Genomic DNA, 18,305 nt, shown 5'->3' with positions numbered 1-18,305 from the left:
AATAAATGCTGTCAATCTCATCTGTCCAGCATCCGGTATTGAGCCACCTCATGCTGATTAGGGCAAGGGATCTCTCCCTCGCCAGTGCCTGTGATTCGGAAGTAATCAGCAGAACTGCGAATAGAGAGATCAAGAATCATCTCCTGTAAACCCTGAGAGAAGAATACCAGGAGCAAAGTTCCTTGTGTAGTTTTATAGGATGTACTGGTTTAGAGCAAGGTTTCTCAACCTTGGGACTATTAATATTTTGAGCCAGAGAATCTTTTATTGTGGGGGCTGTCTTTTACATTGTGGGATGTCTCAAAGTATCCCTGGCCTTTACCAACTAGATGCCTGTAACACTCACACCCTTTCCCCCCAGTCGTGACGACCAAAACTGTCTCCATACATGGTCAGTTGTCTTCTGGGGAGTAAAATCATGCCTTAGTGAAAACACTGGTCCAGGGTGATATCATCATGGTTCAGTGTCCTCTAACTAGGAATGAGGAAGGGTGTTCGGTGAGGGGTGGTAGATGATAAAGAGTAAGGTCATCTAGGTGCATAAGTAATAGACAATGTAGGCTGTGAGAGCTGAGGAAGATTTTTGAAATTGTATTGAAATAAAATATCTGAATAGGAAAAGAGAGTGGTTGAATCTGATATATTAAAAATGTGGACTGGCATGTAGCAATTATTTTAAAGTTTACTAAAGAATTGGTCCTTGGGGCGCCTGGGTGGCTCAGTCGGTTGAGCGTCCAGCTTTAGCTCAGGTCATGATCTCACACTCCATGAGTTCGAGCCCTGCATTGGGCTCTGTGCTGACAGCTCAGAGCCTGGAGCCTGCTTCAGATTCTGTGTCTCCCTCTCTCTCTGCCCCTCCGCTGCTCATGCTCTGTCTCTCTCTGTCTCAAAAATAAATAAAAACATGTAAAAAAAAAAGAATTGGTCCTTATAGGGAAAATCTGACTTTATGATTAACTTGAGTCTGTTTTCTTAGAAGAGGTATTGTTGTACGTTTGGGAGCAGTTTTTATCAATATTTTTTTCATGATCATTAAAGGGCAAAGAAGGTGGAAGACATATTTTCCATGAATTTGTGGTGGAGACACATAGCTTGCTGAAGGCTTGTGTATACTGTTTCATTTAATTGGGACTTTTTTGGGTCATTTTATTCATTTCCAGATATTTTGGGGTAGAAAATTAATCTTATCTTCAACCACAGGACTATTCAAGACACGCAGCACTGTGCTTCAGTGATACCAATTTTCTTACTGTTCCCTATACATACATTTTTAGCCCTACCCTATTTGCTTGTTATGTGGCCCCTTCTCTGCATTGCAGTCCTCGATCTTTTAAGTCCTCTTTTCTTTTAAGAAATATTTCATTTATTTTCACAGGTAATACATGAGGTGTTTTTTGTTTCTGTTTGTTTTTTTTTCAGGGTTCAGTGACATTCAGGGATGTGGCCATAGACTTCTCACAGGAAGAATGGGAATTCCTGGACTCGGCTCAAAGAGACTTATATAGGGATGTGATGTGGGAGAATTATAGTAATTTCATCTCACTAGGTAAGGCTATTTATCCCAAATTACGTTGGCTTTCTCTTCTGCCAATTTCAGGACTATGATTTGAGAAACAAGATATTTTTTTTCTCTGTGTTCCAAAGGAATGGTTTCAGCTTTGTTAGTTTGGAAATAGGCCACTTCATTGCTTTCATCCTGCTATATCCTTCATATTTTCTCCAGTCTCTGTAATTTCCTTGTTTCACTGATATCCAAGGGACTGGGTTTGAATTCTGGATTGCTTACAACAGAAGCATTGTCCAAGAAATCAGATTTTATATTATATTTGAGCCCAGATTTGATTCAAATGCTCAACACTCTTTCCTAATCCACCTGCAAGAAGAATACCTAAACACAGGGGTTTTGAGTCTGTCTAAAAACCAGGGGAGCCTGTAGAGCTTATACAGCACGAAATGGATTCACAAACTTCAAGTAAATGCATTCTGTTTCTTATAACAGAGGTATTCAGTTCTACATGCTTTGTGGTTGAAATTTAAAATCTAAGAACTTTGCACTTAACATTGAATGGATAATCCTATAAAGGATCAGAAGATGTGTCAGGAAGATAACTCTCCTTTCAGCAAACTGATAATGATAAAAAAGTTAATACACTCACATATTATATGTATATATACATATAACTGCATATACTTGTGCTTAGATACTATTCTTAGTATTGTGCATTATTAATTAATTATCACAACTCTGTAAGAAATCTACTATCATTATCCTCATTTCAGATGAGAAAACTTAGGTATAAGAGGTTAATAATTTGCTGAGGTAACACAGCAACAAAGGCAGGATTTGAATTCAGGCAGTCTGGATCCAGATTCTTACTGCCTCTCAAGAGAGTTTGTATGAGTTTAAATTATATTAAGGCCTGTTCTTAACCATCTGTTCCTAAGGTTACCCTAATATGAGTGTTCTTCAACTCCCTTGCATTTCTTCGCTCTTAGGCTCTATAAAGTACCATTTTGATCTGTAATTAATGACAAATTTAACCAAATTTGAACCTGACTTTTGGACTTACAGTTTCATGTCACATTACCTTTTAAGCAGAACCTTCCATTTCTAAACCAGATGTGATTACCTTATTGGATGAAGGGAAGGAGCCCTGGATGGTTATAAGGGAAGGGACCAGAAGACACTACCCTGGTGAGTGAGGGCTGAGCAGGATGGGGAATTAATTACTACAGGTAATAGCTAAACCTGTTAGCCTTGAGAGGTTGTTGGAAATCTCTCTTTGAGAGCCCATGGCCTATGGAGAAAAGGCCTGAGACCTGGGAAACAAATTAAAATCTTTTTTTTTTTTATGTTTATTTATTTTTGAGAGAGAAAGAGAGAGACAGAGTACAAGCAGGGGAGGGCAGAGAGAGAGGGAGACACAAAATCCAAAGCAAGCTCCAGGCTCTGAGCTGTCAGCACAGAGCCCAACATGGGGCTCAAACTCATGAACCATGAGATCATGACCTGAGCTAAAGTCGGACGCTTAACGAACTGAGCCATCCAGGCGCTCCCAAATGAAAATCTTTTAAGACTAGACTCCAAAGGAGCTGCCTGTTGACCTGTATTACAACTCTTCTCATCTCTCATATTTTTCTCCTACTACAAAGAGAGCAGCTATTCTCAATGGAAGAAAAAAAGATGATAATAAATATGAGGTGAAATCAACAAGATAGAAAAAGTAGAAGAAAATTAATAAAGCCAAAAGTTGATTTCTTGAAAAGATCAACAAAATTGGTAAATACCTAGCTTGACTCATTTAGAAAAAAAGTGCTCACTTTGGCAACACATGTTCTAAAAAAAAGAAAAAAAGAAACACAACATCAGTTTTTAACACTAGGAATGAAAGAGTAACAGAGTTATTGCTTCACATCCTATAGCCATTAAAAGAATAATAAAAGAATGCCATGAATAATTTTATGCCAATAAAATGGACATCTTAAGTGAAATGGAAAAATTCCTTGAAAAACGTAACTACCAGAACTGACACAAGAAAAAAAATACAAGTAACTTTATATCTATTAAAATAATTTAATTCATAATCAGAAATCTTTCCACAAAGAAAACACCAGGCCCACATGGCTTCACTGGTGAATTCTATTAAATATTTAAGGAAGAAATACCAGCAATGTTAACAAATTCCTTCATAAGAGGAAAGAGCTCTCAACTCATTTTCTGAGAATAGCATAAATGTTACAGTGTGTCCTGACAAGGAAATCACTAAACGGGGGAAAAATTGCAGACTTATTATCCTTCATGAACATAGATGTAAAATCATAAGAAAATATTAGTAAGTCATATTCAGTAATATATAAAAATGATCAAGTACAGTTTATTCCAGGAATGCAAGCTTGGTTTAACATTCTAGAATTAATGTAAAAAAAATTATGTGTAATTCGCTGTATTAACAGAAATGAGGGAAACCATGTGATCGTGTCCATAGATGTAAAAATAGTATATAACAAAATTCAACATCCATTCATGATAAAAATTTTCAGGAAACCAAAAACTGAAGGGAGCTTCCTCAAAAAATACTGCTAAAAAAAATTTACTACATTATAAACTTCATCATACTTGATTAAAGAATTCCCCCCTAAGATTGGGAGCAAGACAAGAGTGCCTACGTTTCCCATATCTGCTTAACACTGTATTGAAGGTCCTAGCATTGCAGTACAACAAGAAAAATAAGAGACATAAAATAAAAAAGAAGTTAAACTCTCTTTGGAGATTGCATGATTATGTACATAGAAAATCCTAACGAATCAAAACAAGTACTCAAAGTAATAAATGATCACAGTAAGATCACAGGATGCAAGGTTAATATACAAAAATCAATTATATTTTTATATACTGGTAGTGAAAAAATTAGGAAAGTAAGGTAAATTAAGTCAATTAAAAAATTGCAAGCAAATTAAGTCAGTTTACAATAGTGTCAACAAAAATACTAAGGAATAAATTTGATAAAACATGTAACACCTCTATGCTAAAAGTCATGGAACATTCCTAAGAGAAAGACCTGAAATGAAGAGAGACCTTTTTGGGGATGAGAAAACTCAGTATTGTTAAAATGTCAATTTTATAGATTTTAAGAATCTGATTCCAAAATCTATATGGCAAAACAATGGACTTAGCATTTCTAAAGTAATCTTGGAAAAGGAAGAATATGTTATAGGACTTAGACTACATGACTTCAAGATACTTCAAGATGTATTATATAACTATGGTAATCAAGACATTGAGTATTAGATAAGGTATAAGTAGAAGATAAGTATTAGATCAACAAACAGGACAGAACAGAGATCCTAGAGGTGGAACTTACACATACTTAAAAGACCATTTATTTTTTTCCTTTTGAGGAAAGGAAATTTTTTTTCAACAAATGGTGCTGGAATAACCGGGAAAACCAGTCTTGACCTCTACTTCATTCAAAAATTAATTTAAGATGGGGGTGCCTGGGTGGCTCAGTCTATTAAGCGTCTGACTCTTGATTTCAGTTCAGGTCATGATCTCACAGTTTTGAGTTTGAGCCCTGCATCAGGCTGTGTGCTGACAGCACAGGGCCTGCTTGTGTTTCTCTGTCTCCATCTCTCTCTGTTCCTTCCCAGCTCATGCACTCTCTCTCTCTCAAAATAAAGAAATAAACTTAAAAAAATTAATTTAGGATGCATTTTAGACTTAAATATAAAAACTAAACATAAAAAATATAAAAAGCCAGATATAGGGGTGCCTGGGTGGCTCCGTTGGTTAAGCGTCCAACTTCAGCTCAGGACTTCAGCTCAGGTCATGATCTCATGGTTTGTGGGTTCGAGCCCCATGTCGGGCTCTGTGCTGACAGCTTGGAGCCTGGAACCTGCTTTGGATTCTGTGTCTCCCTCTCTCTCTGCCCCTCCTCTGCTCATGCTCTGTCTCTCTCTGTCTCTCAAAAATAAATAAATGTTAAAAAAATTTTTTTTAAAGAAAAGCCAGATATAGAAGTTAACTATACGGGTGCCAGGTGGCTCAGTCGGTTGAGCATCTGACCATTGATTTCAGCTCAGGTCATGATCCCAGGGTCGTGGGATTGAACCCCACATCATTGTTTGTGCTGAGCATGGAGCCTGCTTGAAATTCTCTTTCCCTCCCCAAATTTCACATGCTCGCTCACTATCTCTCTCAAAAAAAGTTAAATATAAAAAATAAAAAGTTTTAAAACTAAATATGAATTTTATATAAAAAATATGAAAGCTAGGGGTGCCTGGCTAGTTCAGTTGGAGAAGCATGTGACTCTTGATCTTGGGGTTTGAGCCCCATGTTGGGTGTAGGAATTAGTAGAAAAAATTAAAAATCACCTTTAAAAAATATATGAAAGCTAAATATAAAGCTTTTAGAGGAAAACTAGGAGAATGACTTAGTAGTAAGCAACGGCTTCTTAGGTAAAGGCAATAACCATAAAAATAAAAAATTGACAAATCAGACCTTATCCAAATTGAAAACTTTAATATACCAGTAAAAAAATTATACCAATAAAAATAGATAAGTCACAGACTGAGAGAAAATAGCAAGAAAACATATCCAACAAAGGAACAACATATACTACAATTCAACACCATAATGATAACCCAAATAAGAATGGGTAAAAGTTACATCTATACCATGGAATAATGCTCAGCAATAAAAAGAAAGAAACTATTGATAGACACGATAGCTTAAGTGAACCTCAAGGTAATTGTGAATCTCAAGGTAATTATGCTGAGTGAGAAAAACCAATCACAAAAAGTTATATACCACATGACCTTAATTATGTAACATTTATGAAATATCAAAATTGTAGAGGGGCGCCTGGGTGGCTCAGTCGGTTGAGCGTCCAACTTCGGCTCAGGTCATGATCTCGTGTTCTGTGAGTTCAAGCCCCATGTCAGGCTCTGTGCTGACAGCTCAGAGTCTGGAGCCTGCTTCTGATTCTGTGTCTTCCTCTCTCTCTGCCCCTCCCCCACTCATGCTTTCTCTCTCTCTCTCTCTCTCTCTCTCTCTCTCTCTCTGTCAAAAATAAATATGAATAAACATTTAAAAAAATTTTTTTTAAATTGTAGAGATGAAAATGAATTAATCATTGCCAAGGGTTAGGATATAGAAAAGTGAAGGGGTGTTTAGGGCCATAAAGGAATAACACAAGGGAGTCTTGTGGTTATGGTACAGTGAGTATCTTGTTTGTGATGGTGATTATTCAAGTTTATGATAAATCTTTTAAGTTTTTTGGTTTTTGTTTTTTTTTTTTATTGGTGGGTGGTGGGGAAGGGGCAAAGAGAGAGGGGGACAAAGGATCTGAAGCAGACTCTCCGAGGACAGCAGAGAACCCGACACGGGGCTCCACCTCACAAACTGTGAGGTCATGACCTGAGTTGAAGGCAGACATTTAACTGACTGTGCCACCCAGGCACCCACCCTACATGATAAAATTTTTAAATTGCATAGGACCATATACAGTTGAGCCTTGAACAATATGCATTTGAACTGTGTGGGTCCACTTATACATGGATTTTTTCCAATAAATATAGTACAATACTATAAATGGATTGTCTCTTCCATGTTTTTCTTCTTTATGTTTCTCTTAACATTTTCTAGCTCACTTTATCATAAGAATACAGTATATACTATCACATATAAAATATGTGTTAATCAAATGTTTACTGTATCAGTAAGGCTTCTGGTCAACACTAGGCTATTAGTTGTTTCTGGGGAGTCAAAAGTTTACTCAGATTTTCAATTGCATGGGGAGTTGGCATCCCTAACCCTGCATTATTCAGGGGTCAACTCTACATACACACAAGGGCGTGTATAACTGTGAAATCTAAATGAGCTCTATGGATTATACCAGTGTTAATTCTTGGTTTGACTATTATTCTATGGTTATGTAAGATGTTAACATTGAGAGAGGCTGGGTGAAGGTTGCGTGAGACTTTGCTGTTATTTCTTTGTAGCCTCCTAAGAATCTACAGTTATTTTAAACTAAGAAGTAAACAAAAATGTCCCATTAGGGATGATGAGTAAAAGATTTAAACAAAGAGAGGGGCTACTCTTTTTTATGATCAGTGATTATAATTCATTTATATCTGAATCCGTTATATTAACTTGAGCTACCATAACAAAATACAATAGATGGGGTGATTTAAACAACAGAAACTTGCTTTCCTATAGTTGTGGAGGCTGGAAATCTGAGATTAGCATTTGGGTGCTCCAGTAAGGGCTGTCTTCCCAGCTTGCAGATCATCCCTTCTCATATTGTCCTCATATGCCAGAGAGAGAGAGAGAGAGAGACAGATCTCTTAACAAGGCCACCAGTCCTATTGGATTAGGAGCCTGATGACTTCATTTAACCTTAATTACCTCTAAAAGCACTATTGCCGAATACAGTCACATTGGCTGGTTAGGGCTTTAGTGTATAACTTTGGAAGGACACAGTTCAGTGCATAGCAATATCTATCTATATAGGATCCAGTTTCTTTCCAGGTTCTGTTTTGATTAGTTTAAATGTCTTTGGTTGCCTAAAAATGTATTCGTTCATTGAGTACCCAATCTAGCACTGTGCTGGACACCAGTGGAACAATTGTGAACAAGAATGATAGGTTCCAGCAGTCAGTTTATGTTTTAACAGGAGTAGGACATTAAGTAAACAAGTAAATGAATAAATAATATTAGGTGGTGACAAGTATTATTAAGAAAAGTGAGGGGCTCTTGGGAGACTCAGTCGGTTAAGTGTCTCACTCTGGAGATGGAGCCGTGCATCAGGCTCTGCACTGACAGCACAGAGCCTGCTTAGGATTCTCTCTCTCCCCTCCCCCGCCTGTGTGCATGTGCTCTGTCTCTCTCAAGCTTAAAAAAGTGAGAAGAGTAAGGGAATAGAAATTAGCAGGCGTAGACAGGTTTATTTTAGGCTGGTTAGGCTTTTTGAGGAGGCAATAGTTGAGTGGAGACATGAAAAAGAACTCAGGTTATAGGAATATCTAAAGCAAAAGCAGATCTAGGGGCATCTGGGTGGCTCAGTCAGTTCGGCATCTGACTTTGGTTCAGGTCATGATCTCACAGTTGTGAGTTCGAGCCCCACGTCACGTCAGGCTCTGTGCTAACAACTCAGAGCCTAGAGCCTGCTTCGGATTCTGACTCTTCCTCTCTCTCTTTGCCCCTCCACCACTTACGCTCTGTCTCTCTTTCACCCTCTCTCAAAAATAAACAAACATTAAAGAAAAAAAAGTTCTGATAGAACAGCAAATGTAACAGCCTTGGGTTGGGAGTTGGAAGTTTTGTGTTTGAGGAAGAGCAAGAAGGCCAGGATGATTAGGATGATTATCCAAAGTTAAGGCACATGACTTTTTTTTTAATTTTTAATTTTATTTATTTATTTATTTATTTTAAATATGAAATTTATTGTCAAATTGGTTTCCATACAACACCCAGGGCTCATCCCAACAGGTGCCCTCCTCAATACCCATCACCCCCCCACACCCCCCATCAACCCTCAGTTTTCAGTTTTTAAGAGTCTCTTACGTTTTGGCTCCCTCCCTCTCTAACCGTTTTTTTTTTTTTTTCCTTCCCCTCCCCCATGGTCTTCTGTTAAGTTGCTCAGGATCCACATAAGAGTGAAAACATATGGTATCTGTCTTTCTCCGTATGACTTATTTTACTTAGCCTAACACTCTCCAGTTCCATCCACGCTGCCATATTTCATTCTTTCTCATTGCCACGTAGTATTCCATTGTGTATATAAACCACAATTTCTTTATCCATTCAACAATAGCCAAATTATGGAAACCTACTTTAAAAAGAAAAAAGAATAGTTTCAAAGTCTCTTCATGTCCCCAGTGTTTCCTCACTAAGCTAAATCTGGCTTTCTGATGAAGAAATATATTTTATCATGTTAAGGAAGTAACTATACATTCCTGTTATTTTGAGTGCTTTAAAAATAAGGAATGAGTGCTGAATTATGTGAGATACCTTTCCAGTGTCTGTAGAAACAATTACATGATTTTTTATCCTTAGAATAATTAATATGATAAATTATTTTAGATTTCCTAGTATTGAACTGCCCTTGCATTCCTAAAATAAGCCACAATTAGTTCTGTATTTTCTTTCATGTGCTGTAGGTGTTTTTGAATGAATTTTTGTAAGTGATATTGACATATAGTTTACTAGGTTTTTGTTTCATTTTTAAACTCACTTTAAAATAACTTGGAATTTATTCTTTTTTGTAATGTTCTGGGCCATTTTATAATTGGGCTCTGTGCTTTCTAAAGTTTTTATAATCTTCAGAGTAGTTTTTAGGTCTTTGATTGCTTTATATTTCCTTAGAAAATTATCCTTTAGGGGCACCTGAGTGACTCAGTTGGTTGAGTGTTGAGCTCTTGATTTTGGCTCAGGTCATGATCTCGCAGTTTGTGGGTTTGAGCCCCGTGTCACAGGGCAGAGCCTGCTTGATATTCTTTCTCTCCCTCTCTCTGCTCCTCCCCTGTTCATGCTGTCTCTCTCTCTCTCTCTCTCAAATACATAAATAAAAACTTAAAAAATTTTTAAAAGAAAATTACCCTTTATTGGCATGGTAGTTCCTTATGATTTTCAAAATATTCTGTTTTGTTAATTATTTGTTAGTGTCAAGAACTGTGAAGCATCTGCAATTTTACCCTACATGCAAGCTAACAAGTTAGCCTGCTGCAGTGTCATGGATGCTGGCAAAAGATACAAGAGTCCTAAACCAAAGATGAGGATTTTATTGCTCAACAATAAAACGGCACAACAAATGGCATGAACATCAACATATTTGCATCATTCCTATTTTGCCCACAAACCCCATGGGAGTGATATGCATGGGTCTAGAAGGATACTTGAACATGCAGTGAGCTGCATAATAAGAGAAGAACCCTGAAGGTAGAGAACCCAAATCTTTAATAATGGGCAATAAGCATGAGTGACCTTTGCTCTGAGGGAGATACTACCTTTATTATATTGAACAGTTAGCAAACCTGCCTATTGATCCAGAGAGAAATACTATCCCTACCTTCCAAGGTTGTTGGTTATACAAACATTCTTTAAAAGATAGTCCAGAACAAAGGCAGTTAATACTTCTTGCCCGATGTGCAAAAATGAGAGATACCCATGGTGAGTTGTTCCTGAGTACCTAGTTGCTGTTTTTTACTTTGTTTGAGTGGCTTCATTTTTTTTATTTTTTTTTAGCAAATGGTTAATAGGTTTCACTGACTTTTTTCAAACAACCTAGGTTTTTAATTTGTGTTAATTTCTTTTTTTTTCTGTTATCTAATCAATGAAATTTTGCTTTTATTGTATTTCCTCCTCTGAGTTCCTTCGTATACTTTTTTGTTCTTTTTCTAACTTTTGACTGGGATACTCATATTTCTTTTCTTTATTCTAAGAATTTAAATGCATTGATGAATTCTTCTAAGATCTATAGTATATTTTGTAGATTCTTGGTAATCTAGTATTTTCAATATTATTTTCTAGATAGTCTACAATTTTCTTTACTTGGTAAAGGGTTTTTTTTTTTTTTTTTTAACTTGAAGTGTGAAGATGTCTCTTGGTTTTATGATTGTATTATTTCTTATTTTGGTTCACAGTGATCAGACTTTTGTTTGAGCCATTCCAGCAGTTTTATAGATTTGTACTGTAGTCACAGAAAAAAAGTTTCTTATCTCTCCTATCCCACATCTCCCCATATCTTTGCTTACTTCATTCAACATTTAGATTTTCTCATGCAAGTCCCCCATCTGGATCACTATCTTTGGACCTTTATCCAACATAGCCTTTATTTTTTACTCTTTTGCACTCAGGTGATCCCAGGTACCATTCCATATTTGACAGTCATTCTGCTATACTCAATATCTGCCCATGCCTTTTTGTTCAGGAATTCATAAGCCTTTCACTGTTAGTGTGATTAAAAAATATTTGAGGGGCGCCTGGGTGGCTCAGTCGGTTGAGCCCTGACCCCGACTTCAGCTCAGGTCATGATCTCACGGTTTGTGAGTTTGAGTCTCGCATCGTGCTCTGTGCTGACAACTCAGAGCCTGGAGCCTGCTTCAGATTCTGTGTCTCCCTCTCTGTCTGCCCCTCTCCCCACTCATGCTCTGTCTCTCTCTGTCTCAGAAATAAATAAACATTAAAAAAAATTTTTTTTTTTAATATTTGAGATAGTTTTCTAGGAAGTACAAAAATTGCTTTGGGTATGTAGGAATGGGAAGGAGCACCTAGAAGAGGTATGAAGAAACAAAAATTTGAGCAAATGTAGCATTAATAATAGTATAAACTCTAGCAGAGAGAAGTAAATCATTGTACTTTTTTTTTAAGTAAACTCTATTCCCGACATGGGTCTCAAATTCACAACTCTGAGATCAAGAGTCACATGCTCCACCAACTGAGCCAGCCAGGCACCCCTATTGTAGTACATTTTAAAAGATTAGAGGGGCACCTGTGTGGCTTAGTAGGTTAAGTGTCCGACTCTTGATTTCTGCTCAGATCATCATCTTATAGTTCGTGGGTTCGAGCCCTGCATCTGTCAGTGCAGAGCCTGCTTGGGATTCTCTCTGTTTCCCTCTCTCTCTGCCCCTCCCTTGCTCACCTTCTCCCTCTACCAAAATAAATAAATATCAAAAAGATAATAAATAAATAAAAGATTAGAAACAGATACACATATCTGTTAGTGATTATGTAGTTATGGGAATTAAATGAGTAACATTTATTGTGTATTTGGGGTTATTTATTTATATATCTTTTACTTTTTATTTAAATTTTAGTGAACATACAGTGCAATATTGGTTTTGGAAGTAGAATTCAGTGTGATTCATCACTTGCATACTACACCCAGTGCTCATCATAACAAGTACCCTCTTTAATACCTATCACCCATCTAGTCCATCCCCCACCCAGCTCCCTCCATCACCCCTTAGTTTGTTCTCTGTCGGTAAGAGTCTCTCGTGGTTTGTTTCCCTCTCCTCTTTTTTTCTCCCTTCCCATATGTTCATCTGTTTTGTTTCTTGAATGGGGTTTGTTATGTAATGGTAAATGAACTTAGAGATTACTTCTGCCGCTAAGGAAGCTTAGGGGTAAGAAACTAATGGAATAACAAATGAGAAAATTAATAAATATTCCAAAATTGGGAAGAAGAAGAGCAACGCTTTGCTGGGATAGAGTGTAAAGTGCATAGTTTTAAACAGGATCGGCAGGAATAGCTTTTCTGAAGTGATTGTTGATTGAGACCTGATGATGAAGGGAAGCCAACCATGCAGTTGGGAACAACCTGTGAACGGTCCTATTTAATGGGGACAGTGGTAGTACCTTTTGTGAGCTGAAAAGAGGCTTGTGGCATGAACAGCCAAATGAGAGAGGAGTTTTGATAGCAGAAGTCTTATTATCTCTGCTCAGGTATTTATATTTGATTCTAATTCTAAAGAGAAGTTATTAAAAACATTTAAGTAGAGAGACTCAAATATTGATGAGCACTTGAATCATTTGCTGGAGAATATAAATAAGTACAAAGCAAAACATGCCCAGGACTCAATCCTGCAGATTAAGTTTCATTCCTTTAAAAATACCTCTGAGGGGTGCCTGGGTGGCTCAATCGGTTAGGCATCCAACATCAGCTCAGGTCATGATCTCACAGTTTGTGAATTTGAGCCCTGTGTCAGGCTCTGTGCTGCCAGCTCAGAGCCTGGAGCCTGCTTCAGATTCTGTGTCTCCCTCTTTCTGCCCCTCCCCCACTCAGGCTCTGTCTCTGTCTCTCAAAAATAAATAAATGTTAAAAATATATATATTAAAAAAATACCTCTGTATGTATAGTTTTAAGAAATCTTCAGGTGATTCTTACTCTGATTTAACTTGTGTCCCTAATCACCAGGCTTACCTCCAATCCTGGACTCTGTTCTCTGTGTTTCCTTTACCATTTTTTTTTTTTTTAATGTAGGAGAATACGGTCTGTTCCATAATATAATTAATAACGCACAATACAAATTAGCTTAATAGTGATATGAAATAGGGAATAACAGTATAATATGAAAGTTAGTTGGTTCACAGGCAATTTTCCTACTTGAATGAAGCCAGAATAGAAGTAGACTTACAGCATTCAGCAGGAAAGGCAAAAGCCTTCAACTTGATGCTTTATTGTTGGATGCCCTTTCACCTCTACATGAAGAATATTAGTAAGTGTCTGCACCAAGGGCTGTCTCCCCAGAGATATATACCATCAATCTTGCATGGCTTCTAGCTGAAGACAGGTTACATTTTATTTTATTCCCACCTTAATGGTAGCCTCACTGGCTCAGGGCTCCCCCCCCCCCCCCCCCCCCCCCCCGCCACTGCAATGTCTCAGCACTTGAAATCCAGCATTTCCACTTTATTTTGGGGCATTTTAGTATCCATGAAGTGTCCTTCAGCCATGTTGAGCTGCCTTTTGAGTTATCTCTTAAGATATCAATTATTATATTTGTTAGTGCTCTGCCAATAAAGTTGCATAGGTTTGAGTGGTCTTCTCCAGCCATGTTTTCTTCATAAGCTCTTAATTTTTTGGTGTGTAATTTTGCAGAAGATAAGGGGTTTTTTCAGTACACATATGTGGTATTATAGCAGAAATGCCTGTTTTAGAGATATCTAATCCATTCACTTGTAATAGGCATTATTTTAGGTGCCTTTTATTTCTCTGTAGAAGCTTGCTTTCTTCTGTCACAAGAAAACAGTGTATGTTTGCCTTCTTGTTTTCTTTCAGATTTGGAGTCCAGATACAGGACCAATACTTTATCTCCAGAAAAGGACATTTATGAAATATATTCATTCCAGTGGGAGATAATGGAAAGAATTAAAAGTTACAGTCTTCAGGACTCCCTTTTTAGAAATGATTGGGAATGCAAAGGCAAGATTGAGGGGCAAAAGGAACCACAAGAGGGATATTTTGGGCAAGTGAAAATTACTTCTGAAAAAATGACCACTTACAAAAAGCATAATTTTCTTGCTGAATATCAGAGAATTCAAAATGGAGAAAAGTTGTATGAATGTAAGGAATGTAGGAAGACCTTTATTCGCCGCTCAACACTTAGTCAACACCTGAGAATTCATACTGGGGAGAAACCTTATAAATGTAAGGAATGCGGGCAGGCATTTAGACAGCGTGCACACCTTATCCGACATCACAAACTTCATACTGGTGAGAAGCCCTATGAATGTAAGGAATGTGGAAAGGCCTTTACAGTGCTCCAAGAACTTACTCAACATCAGAGGCTTCACACTGGTGAAAAACCCTATGAATGTAAGGAGTGTGGAAAAGCCTTCAGAGTGCATCAGCAACTTGCTCGACATCAGAGAATTCACACTGGTGAGAAACCCTATGAATGTAAGGCATGTGGGAAGACCTTTAGGCAGTGTACACATCTTACTCGACATCAGAGACTTCATACTGCTGAGAAGCTCTATGAGTGTAAGGAATGTGGGAAAGCCTTTGTATGTGGTCCAGACCTTAGAGTACATCAGAAAATTCATTTTGGTGAGAAACCTTATGAATGTAAGGAATGTGGAAAGGCTTTTAGAATATGCCAACAACTTACTGTCCATCAGAGTATTCATACTGGTGAGAAACCCTATGAATGTAAGGAATGTGGAAAGACTTTTAGACTAAGGCAGCAACTTGTTCGCCATCAGAGAATCCATACTCGTGAGAAACCCTATGAATGTATGGAATGCTGGAAGACCTTTAGTAGTTACTCACAACTTATTTCACATCAGAGCATTCATATTGGTGAGAGACCGTATGAATGTGAAGAGTGTGGGAAGGCCTTTAGATTGCTCTCACAACTTACCCAACATCAGAGTATTCATACTGGTGAGAAACCCTATGAATGTAAGGAATGTAGAAAACCTTTTAGACTGCTCTCACAACTTACTCAGCATCAGAGTATTCATACGGGTGAGAAACCTTATGAATGTAAGGAATGTGGTAAGGCTTTTAGACTTTATTCATTCCTTACTCAACACCAGAGAATTCATACTGGGGAGAAACCCTACAAATGTAAGGAATGTAAGAAGGCCTTTAGACAGCATTCACACCTTACTCAACATCAGAAAATTCATAATGGAGTTTAAAACAAGAAGGCCTTCAATTGTACATTATGTAACAATATCAGAAAATTCATTTTTGAGAAATTTGTTTCATGCTTCAACTAAGTGTAAGAAATTTTATATTATTGGGAAAAAATGTTGCTTTAAAAGCCTTCCATCACCTTTCAGATGTTTATCTTTGGCAAATTCATTTGAGGGAATAATACAATGAATGTAGGAAAAACTTTAGCCTTATCTGTCATTATCCCATTTCACCACTTTATTACCAGTGTGTTATTGGACAAGGTACTTAAACTTCTGTGCCTCATTTTGCTTACTTGTAAAATGGTGATAATAGTACCTATGTATATTAGTTATTTATTGCTGTATAATAAATTACCACAAACCTAGTAGCTTAAAATAATACTTATTATCTCATAATTTCTATAGGTCAGGTGTCTGGACATAACTTAGTTGGGGCTTCTCCTTTAGGGTCTCACAAAGCTAAACTAAAGGTTTCAGCCAGGGTTGGGTCTCATCTGAAGGTCTAACAGGGGAAGGGATCCACTTTCAGCCTCACATGGTTGTCAACTATTGCACTGAGGTCCACAGTTTCTAGTTGGCTGTTGGTTGAAGGCTGACCTTAGTTCCATGCTACATGGGCTTCTTCAAATGGCTGCTTATTAAGTGTGCAAGTCAAGAATGTGGTAGAGCCTGCTAGCATCACAGAAGCTATAATCGTATGTGATCTAATCACCAAAATAACACCTTTGCTGTCCTCTACTGATTAGAACCAAGTTACTGGGCTACCCCACACTCAAGGGTAGAGATTGTAGAGGATTACACAAGAGTATGAATACCACAATGTAAGAACCATTTCAGAGTCAGCCTGCCAACACTGTGTGACAGGATTGTCTTGAGGATTAATTAGTTAATGCTTGGAAAAATAGCAGCCACATAGCATGTTTTCTGTAAATATTATCTACAGTCGTTATCATTAGTATTAGTGAATTCATATGAAAAAAATATACTATAGAAGTAGTAAATGTAGAAATGCCTCATGTCACTGCTCAGCACTTAATTAAATTTAAGATAATTTATTCCAGATAAAATCTAGGACGTTATATGGAAAGTGAGAAGTTCTTCATCATTTGAGCATTTGAGCTGCGTCAGTAATTTCATGCTTAAAAGAAACCTTATGAATTTCATGAAGGTGAGGTTAAGATTACAACTGTTGAAGGATCAGAAAAAATACGGAATTAGTTTCCCATAATAAATTCCAAAAAGTAAATGTTTTGCAATCCCTGTTGTTTGACCACTGTTAAAGATGAATTTGAAATTATTAAAAAGATGGCAGGAAACTCACCAGTTGGAAGTTTAATATTGTGTGTGCATGTGTGTGTGTAAAACTCTTGTATAAAAGAAAAAACATTTCCTTTGTAGTCAGTTTTCTGTTTGATCAAATTGCCCCATCTTCAACCAGTGGGAGTTGGGTCTTTTGACATGATCCCCCTAGTAGTTTGATAGTTTACTTGGTCACAGCTACACAGTTTAGTCAGCAATGGAAGATGCTTGGGTACCAACTCATCCTGAAAATTGATAAGGAGAAAAATGAGCACTTCTTTTGCTTTTTCCATGTGGACCAAGTTTCAGGGCCACCAAAAGCTCATCAAATTAAAAGGGTTTGTTTTTTTAAATAATCATTACAAATAAACAGAATGATAGGATTAGAAAAATCACCATTTTCTAGTTCCCTAGTAGAATAATGGGTCCAGAAAATGATCTTCAGTCGATATTAACACTATTGAGTGAAATATTTTATAGTGAGAACTTTACAATGGATTTATCAAGCTGACTACCTCTGAGCCCTTTGATCAATTTTAACCTCTATAAAAGTGGGACTATCAGACAATATCCACCTCCTGATAAAATGCAATAGGAAGTACACACCACCACCTACAAAGCCTTACTGCCAAAACAACTGAAGAAAGCAAACCTTTAAATCAAATTCTTTAAAACAAGAATTTGGGGAATAGCTGAACAAAGTAAATGGCACCAGAAGGAAGCAGCCAAGCAGACCCAGAACTAAAATTCTACAAAATAAATGATCTGATTTCTTCAACTTAATGAGTGATATGAAAAAGAAAAGGTAAGGGCAACTGTTAATTGATTAAAAGAGACCTAAGAGACCTATCAACTAAATTCAGTACATTGGCATTACTTGGACCTAGTTTACACAAAATGTAAAAAGACATTTTGGAGACACTGGGGAAAATGTGGACACACACTGAGTATTAGATGATATTTAGAAATATGCATTTTGTTAGGGATAATGTTATTGTGGTTATTAAAAAATAAAAGGTTCTAAGTGTTAGAGATACATACTTCTATATTTATGAAATGGTAAGATACTGCATTTGCATTAGAAGACTCCAGCAAAAGAAAAAGAATTGGCACAGAGAGTTGGGAAGTAGAGTAGTAAAATGTTAATTACTGAAGGGTAGTGGTTTGTTTTTTTTTTTGGGGGGGGGGGTCATTGTTCTAATATTTTCTATTTTCTACTTCTTTAATGTGTTTGAAAGCTTCCATAATAAAATGTTTAAAATCAAAACCAAAATTTATAGACTTACAAATGATTGTTGATGAGATGTGTGTATCTAAACTTGTCAGATGTCACCAGAATTCTGTTCGGTGAGAAATTCAT

The 18,305-nt window shown here is 37.0% G+C and overlaps 1 protein-coding gene across 1 annotated transcript in view; it reads left to right on the top strand.

Annotated features, from left to right (window-relative positions):
• LOC102952422 overlaps positions 1–18,117 on the top strand; it is a 65,052-nt gene extending 46,935 nt beyond the window's left edge. The window contains exons 9-11 of the mRNA XM_042970114.1: positions 1,420–1,546; positions 2,597–2,695; positions 14,280–18,117. Of these exons, the coding sequence (XP_042826048.1) occupies positions 1,420–1,546; positions 2,597–2,695; positions 14,280–15,646 (1,593 nt within the window). The 3' untranslated portion in view covers positions 15,647–18,117. The remainder of the gene's footprint in view (positions 1–1,419; positions 1,547–2,596; positions 2,696–14,279) is intronic.
• Positions 18,118–18,305: the final 188 nt, after the last annotated feature.

Source organism: Panthera tigris, chromosome E2 (genome assembly GCF_018350195.1).
Source record: "Panthera tigris isolate Pti1 chromosome E2, P.tigris_Pti1_mat1.1, whole genome shotgun sequence".
NCBI lineage: Eukaryota > Metazoa > Chordata > Mammalia > Carnivora > Felidae > Panthera > Panthera tigris.
Note: the sequence above shows the minus strand (reverse complement) of the source record. Positions and strands in the feature narration are given on the sequence as shown.